The sequence below is a fragment of the Mycteria americana genome, chromosome 4 (genome assembly GCF_035582795.1).
Source record: "Mycteria americana isolate JAX WOST 10 ecotype Jacksonville Zoo and Gardens chromosome 4, USCA_MyAme_1.0, whole genome shotgun sequence".
NCBI lineage: Eukaryota > Metazoa > Chordata > Aves > Ciconiiformes > Ciconiidae > Mycteria > Mycteria americana.
Genome location: NC_134368.1, coordinates 18,674,507 through 18,691,137, shown reverse-complemented (window position 1 = coordinate 18,691,137; position 16,631 = coordinate 18,674,507). Strand labels below are relative to the sequence as shown.

At 34.0% G+C, this 16,631-nt stretch overlaps 1 protein-coding gene across 12 annotated transcripts in view; it reads left to right on the top strand.

The window, feature by feature from the left end:
- The window catches only part of LCORL (ligand dependent nuclear receptor corepressor like), an 87,674-nt gene that overhangs the window by 56,722 nt on the left and 14,321 nt on the right, over positions 1-16,631 (top strand). For 6 of the 12 annotated variants that reach the window (XM_075499829.1, XM_075499825.1, XM_075499826.1 and 3 more), the window contains one exon: positions 8,298-15,159. The exons of 1 other annotated variant lie outside the window; for it this stretch is intronic. In XM_075499829.1, coding sequence (XP_075355944.1) covers positions 8,298-13,212 — 4,915 coding nt within the window. In that variant the 3' untranslated portion in view covers positions 13,213-15,159. Of the gene's footprint in view, positions 1-518; positions 4,769-8,297; positions 15,160-16,631 lie in introns of those variants that run through there. 5 more of the 12 variants (XM_075499833.1, XM_075499834.1, XM_075499835.1 and 2 more) reach the window with 3 other exon arrangements.

Below are 16,631 nucleotides of genomic sequence, written 5' to 3'. Positions count from 1 at the left end.
TCTTATTGTTGTAGAAAGCCTAGTTTTGTGTAAGTCTGGGATGTTTGTGTGTAGTTATGTACTTACTGCTGCAAATTTTCTATGAGGGGGTTGACTCTTTTATTACTTGTTTAGCGGTAACGTCACGTTTCTACTAACAAAAACTCCTTCAGGATTTGGGTATTTAACGGAACGTTAATTGTATAATTAAAATTATAACAGTGTTGCTCTGCAAGCATGTGAACAAGGGAATATATAGCAAGCACATGAGAATATTATCAAATACTGAGCTAGGATATAAAGTTCTTGGAAGGGCTGCTGTAGAAGCCACCGTATGATTTTTGACGCACTGTCCTACCAGAACTGTAACATTTTGCTAGGATAATCATTTAACTACCACATCTCAAAGGCTTAAAAGTATCAGAAGCAGTGATGTTACCGAAGCAAGGAGTATAATAAAGGAGTGGACCCTTCCCTTCCATAGCTGTGTGAGAGTCTCTCATACATCAGTTTACCATCGTTTCATTCCATCCATCCAGGAGACTACACAGACACAGAGAGGACTATGTGGAAAGAAGTGCTGAGTTTGCAGATGGTTTGCTCTCAAAAGCTTTGAAAGACATTCAGTCTGGAGCACTGGACATAAATAAAGCAGGCATACTTTATGGCATACCTCAAAAAACTTTACTTCTCCACTTAGAAGCCTTACCAGCAGGAAAGCCTGCACCTTTTAAAAACAAAACTCGAGATTTCAATGATAGTTATTCATTTAAAGACAGTAAAGAAACTTGTGCAGTCCTACAAAAAGTAGCCTTGTGGGCAAGAGCTCAAGCAGAGCGCACAGAAAAAAGTAAACTCAGTCTACTTGAAACCTCAGAATTAAAATTCCCAACAGCTTCCAGTTACCTCCACCAGTTAACTCTACAGAGAATGGTCACTCAATTTAAAGAAAAAAGTGAAAATCTACAATATGAAACTTCAAGTCCTACTGTACAATTAAAAATTCCTCAGCTAAGAATAAGTTCTGTGTCCAAACCACAGTCTGATACTGCTGGTCTTCTGGATGTTATGTACCACGTTTCTAAAACCTCCTCAGTCTTAGAAGGATCAGCTCTTCAAAAATTGAAAAATATACTCCCTAAACAGAACAAAATTGAATGTTCTGGACCTGTAACTCACTCAAGTGTTGACTCCTACTTTCTGCATGGGGACCTCTCTCCTTTGTGTCTTAATGCTAAGAATGGGACAGTAGATGGAACCTCAGAAAACACAGAAGATAGTTTGGATCGTAAAGATAATAAGCAACCAAGAAAAAAACGTGGCCGCTATCGGCAGTATGATCATGAAATAATGGAAGAAGCAATTGCAATGGTAATGAGTGGGAAAATGAGTGTTTCCAAAGCACAAGGAATTTATGGGGTACCTCACAGCACTTTAGAATATAAAGTAAAAGAAAGATCTGGAACATTGAAGACTCCGCCGAAGAAGAAACTCCGATTACCAGATACTGGCTTATTTAATATAACAGATTCAGGGACTGGCAGCTGCAAAAATAGTAGCAAGCCTGTGTAGAATAATTGTTAGCGAATTGTTTTGTGTGTGTGTATGTATGTCTGTATACACACACTGTGTGAGAAATACATATGCTCACTCTGACAGAAGACATGAAATTATACAGTTCAAAAACCACATACATGCCTTTTGAAAAATAGTTTTATTCAGGGTTTTCACTGTGGACAGAATTATAGAGTTGCTCACTTAATTCTGATAGTGTGTATTTAATATAATCCTTGTATAAATAGGTGAAAAGATTCAGGTTTTATTTAGTAGTCAATAGCATAAAGATGTTTTGGGAAAACAAGTATTTGTCATGTGAAGCATAATTTTTAATTGGTGAAGAACCACTCTACCCATTCAATAATCCATCTTATTATGGAAATACACAACCAAGGGTCAGCAGACTTTTATACTTCACAGAATACTTGCAATAAATTGTAAGTAACTCAGATTATACAAATCAAGGGATTTTTTTAAAAAGCTAGTTCCTTACAAGGAAGTGGATTTGTGAAGTATTAGTAGGATATAGTACATTCTGTGAAAGAAAAGAAGTTCATCGTTACTTAAATATCCAATACAAGTAAGAAAAACATTTCATTACTAAAAATGTGTGTTTAGCAGGCATAAACTGCATTTTTTATCATTTTAAGAAAATTTTGTTGTTGGTTTAGAAAGAAATTGGTGTTTACAAAGTGTACACTTATGAAACCTGAGAAATTACTGTAGTTATAGAATTATTAAATATGAAATAAGATGGAATACTAAGAGCATAAAATAATTTAAACTTTAACATAATTTTCCTTTTTAGTTTGACAAATAAGGTAACTTGTAAGGTTTAAAAAGAAAGTTGGAATGCAACTTAGAGCATGTTCATAATGTGCACAGAATGAGCTTGAGAATGGTTTGGGTTTGTTTGGGGTTTTTTTGTTTAAACGTGCTGGTTAGTTGATGTTATGACTACTTAAAATTTATTTAAGGGTTGTGTCACACTCCTATTGAAAAACCTCACTGTAACTGTAATGTATTTGCTGCTGTGACATTTCAAAACATTTTCAGTTTATCAAAATAAATACCAAGTTACATTATCATTTTGCTAATAACCAAATTTGCAGTTCAGGGTCTTGATAGAAATACAAATATTAAACAGTGAAGCTGTTTTGAACTTTCAATAATATAAATTCTTTATAAATTTGGTAGCTAGAAGTTAGGCAGTTCACTTTAAAAACGTAACTTTTAATAGAATTTAAGGGAGACCAATTACCTTCATATTGCAGTTTTTACATGAATTTCGAAGTATTCACATTGGACTTGATATCGTACTTGATTTTTTGTGTAATATCACAAATATATGTCTACATATGAAGAATGGGGGCTTGCTTCATACATTCAATACTGAACATCAATGCCCTTTTCCTCTCAAAATGTAATTTTTTCTGTATGCATGTAGTTTGGCATAGAAAAAGAATTTTCTCCAACTTCTATACATTTGGTGCACATGCATACATTTTTTTTCCCCACTTAAATTTGCATGCGTATAGGTTAATTATATAAATGAAACGGGACATTAGATACATATGGCCCACATCAGGTAATTTGATTTATAGATAAACTTGCCATTAAATTCAGTGGAGAGCATACTGCAATACTGATGGCAAAAGCTAGCCCATATTTATTAACGCTACTAAAAAATAACAACTTCCATTTTAAAACAGAATAATCCTTTGAAACTGCACAACCAGTGTCTCAGTTCTTTGGTCTCTCAGATCTATACTGAATCTTCTTCAGTGATTAAGGTTTACTTGCATATTACAGAATGAATCCTTTTTTTAGGCAGAACTGTACCTGCTAACAAGGAGGTCACAAAACAGCAGATGTCAGGGTCATCTTTCATTTTAAAAGAATTAAGCCATATTTTGTGAGGGCCAGAAGGATTAATTTGTGGATATATCCCCACTGAAAAATGAAGTTGAAAAAACCTTAAATGTTTCAAGATCTGTCTTTATACAGTTTTACTTGCAAAAATTTTGGGCTTCAATACATTGCCTAATATTTGTACCATACTGATGTTTTCTACTCCTCAGACAATGTTATAAATTTGAGTCAGAAGTTTATATTGAAGGCAAGTTACAGTACTCTTTTTATATCATTTAAAAGATGACCTGACCAAAAAATTAACAGGATTCATAAAATCAGGGATCACTTTACTATTGACTTAACAGTACTCAGTAGTTTTGTATGTAATATTATAATTAATTTTCAACATTTTAGTACTTGTATTTATTTTTTGGTCAGAAATAGTATATTAAAATATTTTTTGATAGTTTATAGATGATACTCAACCTGTAAGTGTTTAAAAGAACAGAATTATTTGTTTCTAATTATTAGGCTAACCTTTGATTACACAACTAAGGAAAGGCAGGGAAATGTGTAGATTCTCCTTCCCCAACCCCTATGTATTCCATTAAATGTCATTTAAATTACACATTTTGAACTGTTTTATAAATTCAGTTACCAGTCACTACTTAGTAATTGACAATTTCTGAAAATTCCTGTTTCAGCAGAATTTTAAATGAAGGCGAAAGCAAGCCCTACATGCTTTCTACTTATTTGAATGTTTCTCAAGTATTTTATATTAAAAAACAGTGCCTCTGTTTTTAGAACTACTGCTCAGTAAAGCTGTTTAAACCATTTCTGGTAGCTAATGACAATTTTATATTAAATTGTATATTAACTTTAGTGAGACTGATTTTTTTAGTTGTTTACAGTACAAATACTTGTATTTGTTTTTTAATTGCAGTATTTCCATTGTCGCAGTAATTTAGTAAAACTCTGTGGCTGCCTTGATTTTTGACAGATTTTTGTTAACAACTGATTTTTAGGCAATTAGTTATATTTATGCATAAATCAATTGCACTATAATTCATGAATTATTTATTACAATATTTTCTAATGAATTCCATGTATTTGTCTTGTGTTGTAAATGTACTGTAATTCTGTTTCTTCTTTGTGTTGTTATATTCCTAAATCTGATTGTATGAATTTAATTGTTTAGTTAACGTGTTTCTACGTTGTAATTTGTAGTAAAGCACTTCAATGCTTTTGCACATAAATTTACAACACTGATGTGTGATTGATTTGCTCATTCAGTAAAAAAAAAAGAAAGAAACAAAAACCTGTACACTGACTCATTTGACTTACTCCTGAGGCACAAGTTTATTACCAGTGGCATAAAATCAAGAACTGTACAAATTAAGCACATAATGACTAATTTACTATGAGAATTTTTTATATCAGAAATAGTAGCTTTAAAGAAGGATGATTTCTCAGAATTGATGCAGTACTCATAAATTTTATAAGTTACATCATTTAGTTTGCAGCTAAAAAATATCTATTATATATTACAGATAATATATAGCTTTTTTGGAGGGATTTATTTAGTTAGTAAAGTCCCAAAACAAACATTTCTCTAAGACAAATTTATATTTCTATAATAGTTCTATGCTGTTTATATGAATACTTGAAAGTATGTTCTGTTCCCAGTCTTGTTCCTGTTCCCAGTCTGCAAAGAAGTTGCTAGATTGATCTGTCTTGTCTGTGGCCGAGACAACAGAGGATAGAATGCTAGGGAAGGACATCTTTTGGGAGTCCTCTGAAAGAGCTCTTTCCTGATAGTTTTTTGGATTTGTGGAGGAGGCAAACGTTTACTCTTTTATACATAAAACAATAAACTGAAAGGCTAGTACTTAACCTTATCACATCTCTGCCTTTGTGCCAGCTTTGGACTCCAGTCAATCCCCACTCCATGGTATTAACTGCCCCTGCCCTCCAGCAGGGAAATAATGTCATTCCATGCTTAACTTTTGTCTTCAGAGATATTGTGCGCAAAATGGACTGGGGGAGGAGTGCATATTGATCCTCTCACCTCAACCCCTCCATTTCCTACCCACTCTCTCTAGCCATCTTTCTGTGTGTGATTTGTAGGAAGTGTAAGACTGTGAAAGAGTATGCAATTGTGAAAGTGATAGCTCTTCGTTCTATGAAATTATTGTTTAAGCCTTTTATCTTGAGAATAGTCTAAACTACTGTGTGGTAACACATTTAAAGGGCCATAGTAAGGAATTACAGGAAACTGATATATTAATTCCATAATTGTATTGAAAAGCTACTAAAATTAGTTTGTTTAAATATATGGACGTCTCTACAGAGAGACACTTTAAAGAAAATGTGTTGCTTTAATGCTTTCATTTGTTTGTGTAGTAAGCTCTGTTCCCAAATGGTGACTGAGTAAGGGGTTGTTGTGTTTTCACAAACTTGGAAGGTCATTTGGAGTGTCGTACTATTACAGTAGAATAGATGAAGTTAAGTTGCCTGTCAGCTTTAGAAACTAACACATGCTAAGGGAAAGCAGATTATAGACATTACACAAGGGTAGATAACCAGGAAAGAAATTGTTTTAGAAGAAATGTCCAGTATGTCTGTGGTAACCAGGATATTACTTTATGCAACAGGTTGGTCTCCACATGGCAAATTCAAAGCAGTTTTGAGGCCTTTGGAAATTGTGGTTACTGACTTTGAGAAGGCTTTAGGGCTCTGGAAGTTTCTTCCACCAGTGAGCATATTTTACATAGCGGTTATGGATACAGATCCTGTACAATTAAAGCTCTCCAGTGAAACTCCATTAGACATACCTTGCAAGTCTAGACAGACAGAAAGATGTGTCTCGATATTCAGTCTAAAAAGACCGTACTATAGCCATCTCTTTAGCAAATTAGAACTTAACAAATTTACTGTGATTTACAAACAAAATATTGAAGACCTAGTACCGTGTTAATTTTTTTCTATCTGGGCTTTCAAGACATTATTTAGTTAAAGTCGTGGTGGTGGGGAGGGCAATTAGTTTTTATCTGTAATTGTATTACTAGAATAAACTTCGTTTTCACAAGTGTAGTGATATATTTCAACTCCTGAGTTTGTTGGACTGAGTAACACTCAGACTCTTCTCAGTGAAGTGGCGTTTCAAAAACCATTAAATCCTGACAATGACATGCCCTTGAATAATGCTGTTTTTACTTCAGATTGCAAGTGTAAAGAGGTTTGTTTTTCTTTTTAAGACTTCAGTTATTTCAGTTTAAACATAATCACAATTTCAACTAGTACCATCACAATTATCTTACGCTTTTATGAGGTAGTATCATCTAGATGCTTGATTTTTTAATACATACCATTTCATACTAAATATTACAGGAGAAGGAAAACAACATGAGGAATTATTAAGCATAGTTGGCTGTTTTTAAGCTCTAAACATTAAAATCCATGTGGAACAATAAAAATACAAATTTGTATGTATAACTTCCAGTAAGAAACTTGAAGCTGAAAGTTATTATTGATGCTAATAACATTGGGTATGAGCTAATTAACGAATAGATAACTTTATATAAATACAGCACATTAAATTTTAAATATGTTTGTTCCTTGATCAGTACAGTTGTAAACCCACTCAAAATGAAATGTTTCCAAAGTACAGGCTTAAATGCAAAAAATTACAGGAGATAATAGTAGGGCAAAAAGTTAGTGTCATGTTCAGAGTTTGGTGATATGTTTAAACAATACATACTTTTCTAAAACAGAATTCTTCTAACATTTTCTGCTCATGCAATTGGTTTCAGTAAAACATTTGAATTAGGTGTTAACTATCTGTTGATAGTTGCTATCCAGCATAAGGATTTTGTATTTAATTGAAGAAATATCTGTATTAATTTCTACCATGGAAAATTTTCAGCTTTTCAATATAAATGGTTGATTAGGTAAGTAGTGACATTAGTTTTAATAATTTATAAGAAATTAATTAAATAGTTAAGGTAGTATTTGATAAGTGATTTTATTTTGAGTTAATATCTTTGAGAACAACTGCTCAGAAGTCTTATTTAGATATAGGCCTACCCTGTATTTGAGATTTAAAGGACATTAACCTTTATCACAGAAGTTATTTATTCTAAGTGGTGATTACCTCTGTTTCTGTTTAATGAAGGAATCCGTGTGTGTGTGCGCACGTGTGTGCGTGTGTAATATATTGCAATGAAGAGCCTGTGATGCACCATTGCAACTTATTTAAAAACTGGAAGGGAAACTTCTATCTGCAAAGAACAGGAACAGTAACAAGTGGCTATTTTTTCCATTTTCTGTTAGCCTATTAAGTGTTCTTTAAAAATAAAGATATAAATAAAAATGTCTTTAGAAGGATCTGTGAGTATCCTGAAGAGCATTCAATAAACTTTGGTATATGAATATCTTAGGGTGGGATTCAGGAGAGATGGATCCACTCTTGCCTCTGCCACAACCTTGAATTGTGACCTTAGGCAAGTCATTTACCCCCTCTGTGCCTCAGTTTGTGAAATAGGACTAAAACTAAGCTCTGCAGGTTCTTGGTGAGATTTTCCTTTATTAGTGATTAAGGTAGTTGGAAATATCAGAAAGTTAACATTATTGTAATTACATTTAGATATGAGAAGCTATGTTTCAAACTATTCTTTTTGTCCCTTAATTTCTTCCTGATTATTTTTCTTATGGTAGGACTATCACTGCTATAGATAAGATGCACAGCATTGCTAGTGACACTTGCAAGTATGATTGAATAGTGCAAATAGAACAGAACTGTTTTGCAGACTTCAGGTTTTTAGGCTTGAGTTTAACCATTGTAACAAACATTAGACATGGTATTTTACTGTAATTTATATTTTGTTTTGATTTGTTTTCATTTTCAGTTCAAGCTCAACAGCTGATGCAAATTCAGAGGAAACAGCTAATTTGGAAAAAGGAAAATCAACATTAAACAAAGTTTTGGAGTCTTTTTGTTCATATCACTGGCAACAGACTTTGGCTATGCTAAAATTTTTAATACAAGATGAAAATGTTCCTATAGTTTGCAGTTGCAAGCAAACACATTTGGTCCACTCGGAAACTCCCAGTTCCCTTACTGAAGAGGATGTTCACGTTTCATTTTGCAATTGCAATGGACATATGCTGACAAAAAGGTGCTGTTTACAAAATCAAAGACCAAACACTTGTTTACCACCTCTGTCTGTTTGTATTAAAGATTTTGATCCTTTGTCATGCCAAGCTGTAGCGATTGGATGTATTAAGACAATGGTGAACAAAGCATGTAGTTCTCATAAGTATTGTGCTGAACAATTGCAAAATTATAACAGGCATTCTGTGAAAGGAGCAGCATGTACATATTCAACTAAGGACTGTGATGTCTTGAACAGCATTAAAAATTCAAATAGATCTCGCAGCCCATCACCGCCTCCACTATCACCTGTACAGAGTAAAGAATTTGAATCATCGGAAGGATTGGTTATAGATTTTCCAACTTCAGATAATAACAAGCTTGAAACATCCATCAACCAGCCTCCATCCCTCTTGCCAGCTGAAGGAAGCAAAGGAGAATTTGAATATGAAGGTAAAACATGCAGAGGAAAAGAGACTGAATATTCAGAGGGAACGTTGCTATCAACAGACCAAGAAAGCAACAATTATTATATAAATTCTGAGAAGGCTGAGGAAGGTGAACATTCTGCCATTTTTCAAGATTTAATGGACCGTATTAATGAAAAGTTAAAATCGATAGACACTACAGATATAGCAACAAATCTTGTAAAAGTTTCTAGCAGTGACAGGGCACCAGAAAATGATGTCAAATTAGGAGACTTCATAACCTCTCTTTTGCATAATGCTAAGGCAAGTGATTACAGCTTTATGGAATTACTTCGCCAACACGATAAACAAATGGAAAATAAAATTATCCAAACAAGATTTCGCAAGCGTCAGGAAACTTTATTTGCAATGTATAATTCTCCTGATTCACCATTCATTCGACGACAGTCTTTGCAAATCAAGAGGGAGCTTGCAAGCCTTGATGAAACTCTTGTAAGAAAAAAGTCAATTTCTGAGAGAAATGCAAAGAGATCTACAAAAAAAATTGATAAAATATATCCAAATAAAAGACACAGTTTTACTGTGATAGAAGATGAGGCTTTGCAACATCTTGAAAGTAATCCATGCATGAATTGCCAAACCAAACCGATGTGCTTTCCAGTACACCAAACAGAGGCTTTCAAACTACCTCTTCCTAATTTTCAAACCAGCTCCAGCTTTCTAGTTCTTTCAGAAAACAGTGCTATTGCAGCCAGCCAGGCAAAACTCGCAAAAACACAAGGAGATTGTGCACCCTTAAAAGAGACTGATCAGATTCCTCTAAAGGATGAGAGTAATGGAATCTTGGGGAGAACTAGACGTAACATTGTGCCTCCTGGATGGTATTCTGTGTATGTAACGAACAATATTGTCTTTAGAAAGTCATCCAATGCAAAACAGTCTTTAGAAAGTTTGGAAAAAATGAAAGTAAATAAAGATGTTCATGCTGAAAGATGCAGTGACATAAATATAAGCAAAATTGTGAGAGACACAAATCTGCAAGTTGTTGTAGAACGTTTAGAAGATACAATAAACTTAGCCAGAAAGACTAACAACTCATTGCTGGATAGTTACAAAATAAGCCAAAAATTAAAAGATAATGCTTATGAACAGGTTATGAACCCAGCTGCTAGAAGAGGCTTACCTTTCGCTCTGAGTGAAATGGGATGCACAGGACAAAGCTTCCTTCCACATTCTCATTTGCCAAGCAGCAGTAAAATCAAAACTGTGTGTGTGACAACAAACAATCGAGAAATGGTTATAGATCAAGAAATTAATGACAGCCTTTTGAAATCTCTGACCTTTGATTCATCCAGTTCAACTTCCAATAATGTGGACTTATGTACAACTTCTGAAGCTGGGGAGATCTCATCTCCCTTAAACTACTCTAGTCCTATTAAGCTGATGTTTGTCTCAGAGGTTAATAGTAGTGAAGGAGTCAAATATACTTTGACATCTGCAGCTGCATCTTCTAAAGGAAGCACAGATATTTGTTTGTTTCAGGGCCACGCAAACACTTTGTTAGACAAACAGGCCGCAGGAGATCTTTCTCATGCAATCTGTGTCAAGGACTGTGATTGCAGTGAAAATTATACCAAGGAGGAGTCAAGTTGTGTTTATGCAGAAGCAATTACAAGCTCTTGTCCAGTTGGTGAAACTAACTTAAATGACTCAAAACAAAATGATGAAGTTGTGGAGAAATCAAGCAGTAGCAGCGAATCGGTTTTAAAAAGAAAACCTGGTAGACCAAAGAAAATAGGTCCTCAAGTTGTTAAGCAGGTTAAGAGACCTATTGGACGGCCTCCAAAACCAAAAATAGACATGACTGAAAGCACAGAACTTAGACCTGAACTTAGCAGTGATGGTAAAAATACCAAATCTGATGCAGCAGTAATGGAAGACGTTAACAGCAACAAAAATATTACTGTGACAGTTGTTTTTGGAAGGTCAAGAAGAACTAAGAGACACGTTTCTGAAGGTAATCTAAATGTAATCAGCATTCTGCCCACACAACACACGGATTCTAATTTTGCCAATGACCGCAGCAAAGCGAGGCACAATGCGGAAACTGAAAATGCTTTGACTGAAATAGTAAAAGCCTTACAGAATTCTTCTGCTGAAAATGAGGTCTCTGGTTATGACTATGTCAGACCTATCAAGAGTAACCTAGCATCACCACATCCTTGCAGCAATATTATACGGCCAATTAAGAAACCGTTAACCACCATTCGAAAACCTGGTAGGCCAGCAAAAGTGAAAATCTCCGGCATATCAGTGACTGTTAATAGAGTTTCACCTCAGGAAAGAAAAGTGAGTATTAGCAACTGTTTGCCTCCTTTACAACAGCAGAATGTGTTAGAAAAAAACATACCACAGGAGAGAAAAAATCAACTGTGCAATAATATGGGTCAAGTAAAGAGCATGCAGAAAGATTCTAGAGAGGATGGATCAAACAATGTTATTACAGCAGTATCAAGAAAATGTGAAATTCCGTTGAGACATTCTGCTAGAGACAGAAAACCCTCGCTGCATTTTTTACATTCATTAGCATCTTCTAGTGCATTTACTTGTAGAAGTGCCTTACTACATAAATCTTACAAACTCCATTTGAAAAAAGCTAAGGATCGAAAGGAAAAACATAGGCAATCGAATCAGAGCACAGCATCCAAAGATACCTCAGAACTGAGAAATTCAGGAAGTGCAAAAAAGGATCTTGAGGATGGTGAATTTGGGCCCATTAATGAAGTATCATCGGATCCCATTTTTTCATCAAATCCCTCTCTCAGGTGGTGGGCTACTTCCACTTCAAGTGACACTTTGTTGGAAGAACTGAATCATAGATTCGAACAGATAACTAATACCTGGTTGCGAGTGGGGGGAAGTGAGTTTGATAAATGTGTATGTGAAAGAAGGGATCCCATTGAACAAGACTGTAATACTGAAATGTCAAACCCTTTAGACTCCTGCCTTGTAGAACTTGAAACATCACCTATAAAAATGCTTTTTCAGAAAAAATGTAATATGAATGAACTCTGCACCTGGTTTATGCAAACTACAGAAACACAGTCTCTCTCTCTAGTGAGAAAGGCAAATGCTCGCAATCCTTTAGAAGTAGTTAGTACTAGAGAGATAAAGATGGAAACTAAACAATCTGATCTTAGTACTTGCCCTTTCAGAAAGCACTTTAAAAAGTTTGCACTATCCTCTCCTTCAAAACCAGCAGGGAAGTTACAAATATTACATAACATGGTGAGGTCTCCAGTCTTAAACATGAAAAGTAATTTCGCATTAGCCAGATTAAAAAGAAACGAATTTAAGAAGTTACAGCATGATAGGTGGGGACAAACGAAAAAGCTCTATAATCAGGCTCCCGGAGGCTGGAAATCAAAAAAGAAAAATTTGCAGTTCTTTTGCCAAAGCCAGTTGTTTAAAAGTACAAGTGGGGAAACCAATGATGAAATGCCCAAGCTCCAGGAAAAAAATACAGTAGAAATCCAGCCCACTCAGACTTTGGTAGAATCTCAGAGTAGCCTCTTGCCAACTGAAAATGAAGCCAGAGATGCATTTGTTCAACAGATGATGGGATCTTCTGACTTTAACCCACATCCTGGTTTAACAAATATACTTAAGTCACATGCAGAGACAAATGGAACAATTTGTTACCAACAAAATGTTAGAAAAGAACAAAGCCAAGATAAACTGTTTCAAAATACTTGGAAAGCCAAAACCTTTAAAGATTGTAGGATATTTCTGAGAAAAATCAACCATCTCGAGCAGCACAATTCATTTAAGTTAAATAATGTCATTTATTCTCCTGAAGCTGTTGAAAGTAAAAGCAATCAGGCCTATATGGAAGAAAAAAGACATCCTCTTTTAAGGTCCCATTCTACTAAGCAAAATGCATTAAAGAAACAAGAAAATGAAATGGAAACATCTAAAGGATCTAAGTCTTCTAAAGTGACTGAAAGGCTGGATGACCAGTTTCACAGCAGAAAATTAAGTAGTGATGTAAACCATGATGATAATCCTGCTGGTAGTTCTGAAGTTCTTATCAGAATAAACAAAAGAAAAAGTCCACAATGGGAGACCACTGATACAAATATAAGAAAAAGGCATAAGAGACAATCATGCAGTAGTGGACAAATGGCAACTTATTACCCAAAGTACCAAGTAGGTAAGTTCCAGTTCCCCCCTTCATCTTAAAATTGCAATCTTAAAGAATTGGAGAAGTCAAACAACTAAGCACTTTGGATTTTTTTTTTTTTTTTAATTGCATGATATTCATTTTAATTTCAGAGAAGTCATGAAATTAAACATTGTGTAGCATCAGAATAATGCTGAAAGTGCAATTTTAAAATTTATATAATATAAATTTGGCTACAGTAGGCGCGTTACATTCTATTACGACTATAACACACCAAGATGAAAAGAGCTGACTAATGTAGTTTAGACAGACAACAAATCAAGTTCTGACATGTCTGAAGTCAGTCGCAACTGGTTATTGATTTCAAAAGGAACGGAATTTCATTCCACTGTGTAGTTTCTTATAATGTGAGGATGGGTGAATTATAAAATGAAGCAGAAATTCAGTGTATTAACATATAGTTGTTTGAAAAAAAAATTGTCATTGAATGATTTCTAATATAAATCTGTAATGGTTTCATAATTATACAGTAAAAAATAGTACTATGTACTTCTGAGAAGTATTCATTCAGAGATCCGTTTTAGTATCCATTCAATGCCAAATGAAATCTGCTGACTCTAAAGGGTTTGCGCATTGAATTCTTATAGAACAATTTAAAATGCAAAATTATTCTAGACAAGTACACTATACAGTTACTATGCTAAATGCATTGGATTGGAATCTTTTTAGGATAGTGTGAAATTAAATCCATTTTTAAAGCTAGATATTTATAATACATTGTAATACAACTGTGATCTCAGAAAGGCCATTATATTACTTACAAAGAGGGTACACTTGTGAAATTATTTCTTCTGTTGGGTGAAGAGATCTCCTTAAACAGAAGTCTCAACTAATTTCTAATAAAATAACTAAGGTGTGAAATACTCACCAAGTAAAAAAAAAAAGTTCTGCATAGGAATTAAATTACTGCAGAAGTATTTATTTGTAGAAACAATATTGTATTAGCTAATCTGATTATGTTGCCCGAAGAATAAAAAAAACTATTCAAAATATCAGAGCAAAATCTTATGTTCCCCCTTTGTATTCTATATTGTAGAAAACTATCCCTGATAATAAACTGAAAAGTTAATTTAAGTTGTAATATAAACGATATTATGGCTCTTGTATACTTTCTTTCTTTTGTGCTTTATGTGATATATAAAATTCTTCATATTAAGCTCATTCAGTGTAACTCTGCTTTTCCAAAGTACAGTATTTTTTATCTTTAGACTATTATTTTGTATTTTAATTCACTGATTTGGGGCCAAACTCAACATAAAAAACTTCTTTTTAAGAAGTTCAAACCTTGACACAAGATTGCTGTAAAAAAGCCAGAACTAGAAAAGGAAAGGGTAACATCTATCTGTTTCTTTTCTGCAAATGAAGAAAGAGCTCTCTCATACTTTTATTTCATAATTTTGACTGTAGTTGAGAAAATTTTGCATTCGAATTATATTTATCTTTGAACTTTTTCTTGCTATGGCAATGTAAGACCTATTACTGTGATATGGTCTCATGTTAGTTTTAATTGGGACTCAATTTTATTTACCTGATAACTTTCCTCCTTCAGTTTTGGATCTTCAGGAAATCTGATAACTATTTTGATATTTTACATTATTTCATTTACAGTTTTTGTTATTTTCCCTTTACTCATAGTTTCTCATATCAGTCGTTGTCTTTAGAAAGGATATGACAGAAAGTTCATTGATAAAGGGAATGTTAAAAGAGAAAGAATTATGCTTCTGGAATTTTCTCCACACTTGTAACCCCAATCTTTTTTATGGATATTGTTGCAGCATCAGTCTGATATAGAAAAGGATGTCTTGTTTTGGCATGTTGATTCAACATTGTGTACTGTCTGCACTAGCCAAGGAAATCATATCAACATTTTTAGTCTAGAGTATAGCTACTGGCTAAAAAGAAGGAACATGATTTCTAGCTGTGCATGCATGTGTTTTCAAACATAATTCCTGCATCTGGAAGTTTAATGCACATGAAAACATCATTATTCATTCATATGTTCTTTGGACTGTATTTTTGTTGATGTGGTATCATAAACTATATCATTGTTCTGTTGTCATGCTTGAAATGTTCTTATATACACATTTATGGTCAATGTTTAAAGTTTTTCTTCAAGTTTTACTGATCTTAGTGTCTTACCAAATATTCTTGAAAGAGAGAGGTGTTGTGATGCTATTTTGTTGTGAAGCATTGTGGCAGGTAGGCAGAACGTGGTTATTGAATTTTCATGTACACTCAATTTTTGTTAGAATGTGCAAGTGGGAATAAAGCAATTGAGTTCTTACAGCTCAAGGTAGTATGAAGCAACTAGAACTAGCCATGTGCTCATTGTAGCAACAGAAGAGAGTTAATCGCTTTTTCATATTGCCTGTTTTATTCAAGATAAGGTGGATGGTAGATTGGTCCGTATGCTGTTTGTTACTACTTGACTTCTGAACTGTTGCTTCAACAATATATTTGACATGTTGAGGGGCAGTTCCCTTTTACTGTAAATCTATGTTCTGACCATTTTAATTTCTTTAGCAACACTGAAACATTATTACTGTCTGTGATAGCAAAGAAAATTACGTAAGCGTGTTTTTAGGAAAGTATTTATGTTTCTTTCCATGAAGGTGGTTCAGTGTGTTTCCTTATAACACTGAAGACCACATTCACATGCTTTGGACTTGGCCAAACTAGATCCAAAAAGGCTTCAAGAGAGCCAAGCTAAAATAAGAGAAACTATTACTCAACAATAAAATGGGATGCAATAACAGACTCCATTTTAGGAATTGACAATGTACTGAACATTTTAAAAATCTACTTCAGAGGGTGTGGATTTATCACAGATGCAAAGGAGGCTGTGGACCTACTACAGTAGCAGGCAGTACTGTGTGCTGTGATGATGTGACATACCTGCCTACTTACCCTTCATATCAGGGTGGGAGTTCACATAGAAAAGCTTTTAAAAATCAATTCCGATCACTTGAAGCTAGGATAATTTCTTCATCTAAAATGAACTTTTTCATTTTCTCCCTTATAATTTGGCTTTTCTTCAAGTATTCTGAAGTTTTAGAAGAAAATATATTGTATTTGTTGGCAGAGAATATAAATTTTCAATTTTAATTTTTCATTATATTTGAATGCTGTTTTAAAATGCTGTCTTAAGGAGATCAAGTTAGTGCAGTACTTTAAATGAAAATTTGCTAATCTTTGTAATAATTTCACAGTTGACTACAAGAGTTAGGAACCTTTCATAGGAACCTAACTGTGAAAACTTGGTATTTTTATGAGTCTAACTGGTCTCTTGATTGTGCACATAAAATAACATCTATATGAATACAACAACAGATAAAACTTTTCTTAAACTTGACTTCTGTTACCATAAATTTTCTTGAGAGGGAAAATTTTATGAACTCTTTTTACACAGCTATATTAG